We start from the raw sequence: 3,448 nt of genomic DNA, 5'->3' as shown, positions 1-3,448 counted from the left end.
AACCGCAGACCTTTCAGTTAGTAGCCAAGCGCTTAACCACTGCGCCACCAGAGCTCTTTTGGAGGCTCTTAATCCACCCTGTAGGAGCTCTGGTGGCACAGTGCCTAAAGCATTTGATTGCTAACCAGAAGGCTGGCGGTTCAAAACCACCAGCCACTCCCTGGAAAGAAGGTTGGGCAGTATACTTCCGTAGTGATACCTTCTCGGAAACCCAAGGAGGGGTCGCTATGGGTCGGGTCGACTCTACAGCACGTAACAACAACAATCCCCCCATATTGTGCAGGCTGTTCCGTGATCCCACCATGTCCACTCCCACCACCGGTTCCCTGGACAGCCCCTTGCCTGGTGAGTGTCCCCATCCACACCCAGCCCCCCACCACACACGCACACACAGGTCAGGAGGCGCTCACTGGACCCCCCTGTTGCCTGTCTCCCAGGAAATGCCCCCCCTGAGCCCAGCGCCACCTCTTCTTCACCCACTGTAAAGGAGGAGGGTCCCGAGCCTTGGCCCGGGGGTCTGGACCCCGATGTCCCCAGCACTGATGGGGCAGGTTCCGCCTGCAGCGTGGGTGAGACAGGGCCCGGGCTGGGGCCTAGGAGTAGGTGGGGGGCTCGAGGCGGGATCTAGGAAGGGAAGCCCGGAACCAGGGTGGGGAGACGGGAGGCGCCTGCCCCTGGCTTCGTTTTCTCTCCCGTCCGCCCTCGACACTCTCGCTTGGACTCATGTTTTGGGATCCACCATCCACACGTTTTCCTCCATCTCCCTGGTGTTCACGGCTCTCTCCTCGGGCTCTCCGCCCCGGGACCCCTGTGGCCTTGTCTCCCCATGGCCGCCTCTCACGGTCTTCTCCTGCCCCCCGCCCCAGTCATCCCAGCCCCAGAGGAGGAGCCCGAGCGTAAGCGCAAGAAGGGCCCGGCCCCCAAGATGCTGGGCCATGAGCTGTGCCGCGTGTGCGGGGACAAGGCCTCCGGCTTCCACTACAACGTCCTCAGCTGCGAGGGCTGCAAGGGCTTCTTCCGGCGCAGTGTGGTGCGCGGAGGCGCCGGGCGCTACGCCTGCCGGGGCGGCGGGACCTGCCAGATGGACGCCTTCATGCGGCGGAAGTGCCAGCTGTGCCGCCTGCGGAAGTGCAAGGAGGCGGGGATGAGGGAGCAGTGTGAGTGGGGGCGGGGCGGGGGCGGAGCCAGCCCGGGCCCCGCCTTCGCTGCCCCCTGCTGAGGCCTGTGTCCCGCCCACAGGCGTCCTGTCAGAAGAACAGATTCGCAAGAAGAAGATCCGGAAGCAGCAGCAGCAGCAGCAGCAGCAGCAGCCTCCGCAACCGCAGCCGTCACCCGGGGGACCGGCGGGCAGCGCCTCAGCCTCCGAGCCTGGGGCCTCCCCCGGGGGGCCCGAGGGGGGTGGCCAGGGCTCCGGGGAAGGAGAGGGTGTGCAGTTAACGGCGGCCCAGGAGCTGATGATCCAGCAGTTGGTGGCGGCCCAGCTGCAGTGTAACAAGCGCTCCTTTTCCGACCAGCCCAAGGTCACGGTACGGCCCACGGCGCAGCCCCTGGTGGCTGGGGGCTGACCCGGAGCGCAGGGCTCCCCGGCGGAGTCCTGGGCCTGACCCTGGCCCCCTCGTGCCCGCAGCCTTGGCCCCTGGGCGCGGACCCCCAGTCCCGCGACGCCCGCCAGCAGCGCTTCGCGCACTTCACGGAGCTGGCCATCATCTCCGTGCAGGAGATCGTCGACTTCGCCAAGCAGGTGCCTGGCTTCCTGCAGCTGGGCCGTGAGGACCAGATCGCCCTCCTCAAGGCGTCCACCATTGAGGTAACGGCTGGCCCATGGGGCCCCAGCCCCCCTCCCTCCGCAGGGGCCCCAGATGCTGGGTTCTGAAAGGCAGACAGGCTGCCCCCCTCCCGCCCCACCTGGGGGTGAGGCCTGCGTAGAAAGACGTGGTCAGTGCTCTTCAAGTCCGTTCCGAGTGACAGTGACGTCACCTGTGCAGGGAACAGCAGCTCCCTGGGATTTTCAGGGCTGCGCGGTTTCAGAAGCACGTGGCTAGGCCTGCCTTCCAGATGCCCCTGGCTGGACTTGAACTGCCAGCCTTTTCCTAGTAGTCGAGGGCTTCGCCGTGTCCACCACCCAGGCCGCAGGGACCTCACCGGGAAATGGGGTAGATCCAAATCCACACACAAGACCACCAGAGCTGCGCCGAGCCACGGAGCAAGAGCTACAAGGGGCCGAGTTTGAGGACAGGGCTGGAGGGACCTGCTTTAGAGAGAATGTGCTGGAATGGCTTCCCAGGGGTTAACAGATAAGCACTGAGTGCCCCCCGTACAGGAGCACTGGCGGCACAGCAGTGAAGTGTTCGGCAGCTAACCGAAAGGTGGGTGGTTTGAACCCGCCCAGCTGCTCTGCGGGAAGGAGACCTGTTACCTGCTCCTATAAAGGCTACGGCCTAGAAAACCCGGTGGGCAGCTCCCCAGCCTCTGTCAGGGGCCCTGGGGGTGGTTAAGTGCTTCGCTGTTAACTGAAAGGTCAGGGGTCAGCCCTACTCTGCCTCTGCCTGGGAATCATCTTCGTAAAGAGGAGTCTCCGGAACCCCGTGGGGGCAGTTGTCCGTCACGTTACTTTTTCTAGGAGTCCACCTGGGGGCACCCAACAGCAACAGGCTACTGTACACCAGGTTCCATCGTAGGTATTGTTGGTACAGCAATGAACCAGGTAGAGGAGACAGACACCAATGCTCCCTGGCCTGGGACAGGTCTGGGGCAGGTGTGTTCTGAGCACCTGGGGGAGAGAAAGAGCTGGAACGTTCCACGGGCTGACCAGAGCTGACAGGGGCGGGGCAGGGGGCTAGCGGTCATCCTGGTGAGACCCGCCAGTGACTTGGGCCAAAAGGGGAGGGCTAGCGGGTTCCCACCGACCCCGTTCTGTTGCCCTCAGATCATGCTGCTGGAGACGGCCAGGCGCTACAACCATGAGACGGAGTGCATCACTTTTCTGAAGGACTTCACCTACAGTAAGGACGACTTCCACCGCGCAGGTAGGCTGGGCGTGGCCATGCAGGTACCTAGAGCTGCTGTAACGTGAAACCACCACCAGGGGGTGATCTTTCAGGAACAGACATTAATGGGCTCAGAGATCCGGAGGCCCTGGTGGCACAAAACTTAAGCATTTGGCTGCAAACCAAAAGGTTGGCAGTTCGAACCCACCCACTGGCTCTGTGGGACAAAAGACCTGGTGCTTTCCTGTCAAGATTAACTCCAAAGCAAATGAAACCCAACCAAACCCACTGCCGGCGAGTCAGTTCCAAGTCACGGCAGCCCTGTGCTTGGTCCTGCTGCCTGGCTCACTCCCCTGTGGCGGCCTCCTCGTAGGGTCACTGCTGAGGTGACACCTTCAGTTCACGTGACACAGAAGACAATGCAGAGCATATCTGTGGTCACAGGGCGTGTTGGTGGGACT

The 3,448-nt window shown here is 63.1% G+C and overlaps 1 protein-coding gene across 1 annotated transcript in view; it reads left to right on the top strand.

Moving 5' to 3' along the window:
• Nucleotides 1-302: 302 nt before the first annotated feature.
• Nucleotides 303-3,448, top strand: part of NR1H2 (nuclear receptor subfamily 1 group H member 2) — a 6,071-nt gene continuing 2,925 nt past the window's right edge. Inside the window, exons 1-6 of the mRNA XM_007957628.1 lie at nucleotides 303-345; nucleotides 438-569; nucleotides 867-1,157; nucleotides 1,240-1,526; nucleotides 1,628-1,807; nucleotides 2,927-3,026. Coding sequence (XP_007955819.1) covers nucleotides 303-345; nucleotides 438-569; nucleotides 867-1,157; nucleotides 1,240-1,526; nucleotides 1,628-1,807; nucleotides 2,927-3,026 — 1,033 coding nt within the window. The remainder of the gene's footprint in view (nucleotides 346-437; nucleotides 570-866; nucleotides 1,158-1,239; nucleotides 1,527-1,627; nucleotides 1,808-2,926; nucleotides 3,027-3,448) is intronic.

The sequence above is a fragment of the Orycteropus afer genome, unplaced genomic scaffold (assembly GCF_000298275.1).
Source record: "Orycteropus afer afer isolate SDZICR_OR568_19922 unplaced genomic scaffold, OryAfe1.0 scaffold00766, whole genome shotgun sequence".
In the NCBI taxonomy this organism is placed as follows: domain Eukaryota; kingdom Metazoa; phylum Chordata; class Mammalia; order Tubulidentata; family Orycteropodidae; genus Orycteropus; species Orycteropus afer.
This window is presented reverse-complemented; position numbering and strand designations above follow the sequence as displayed.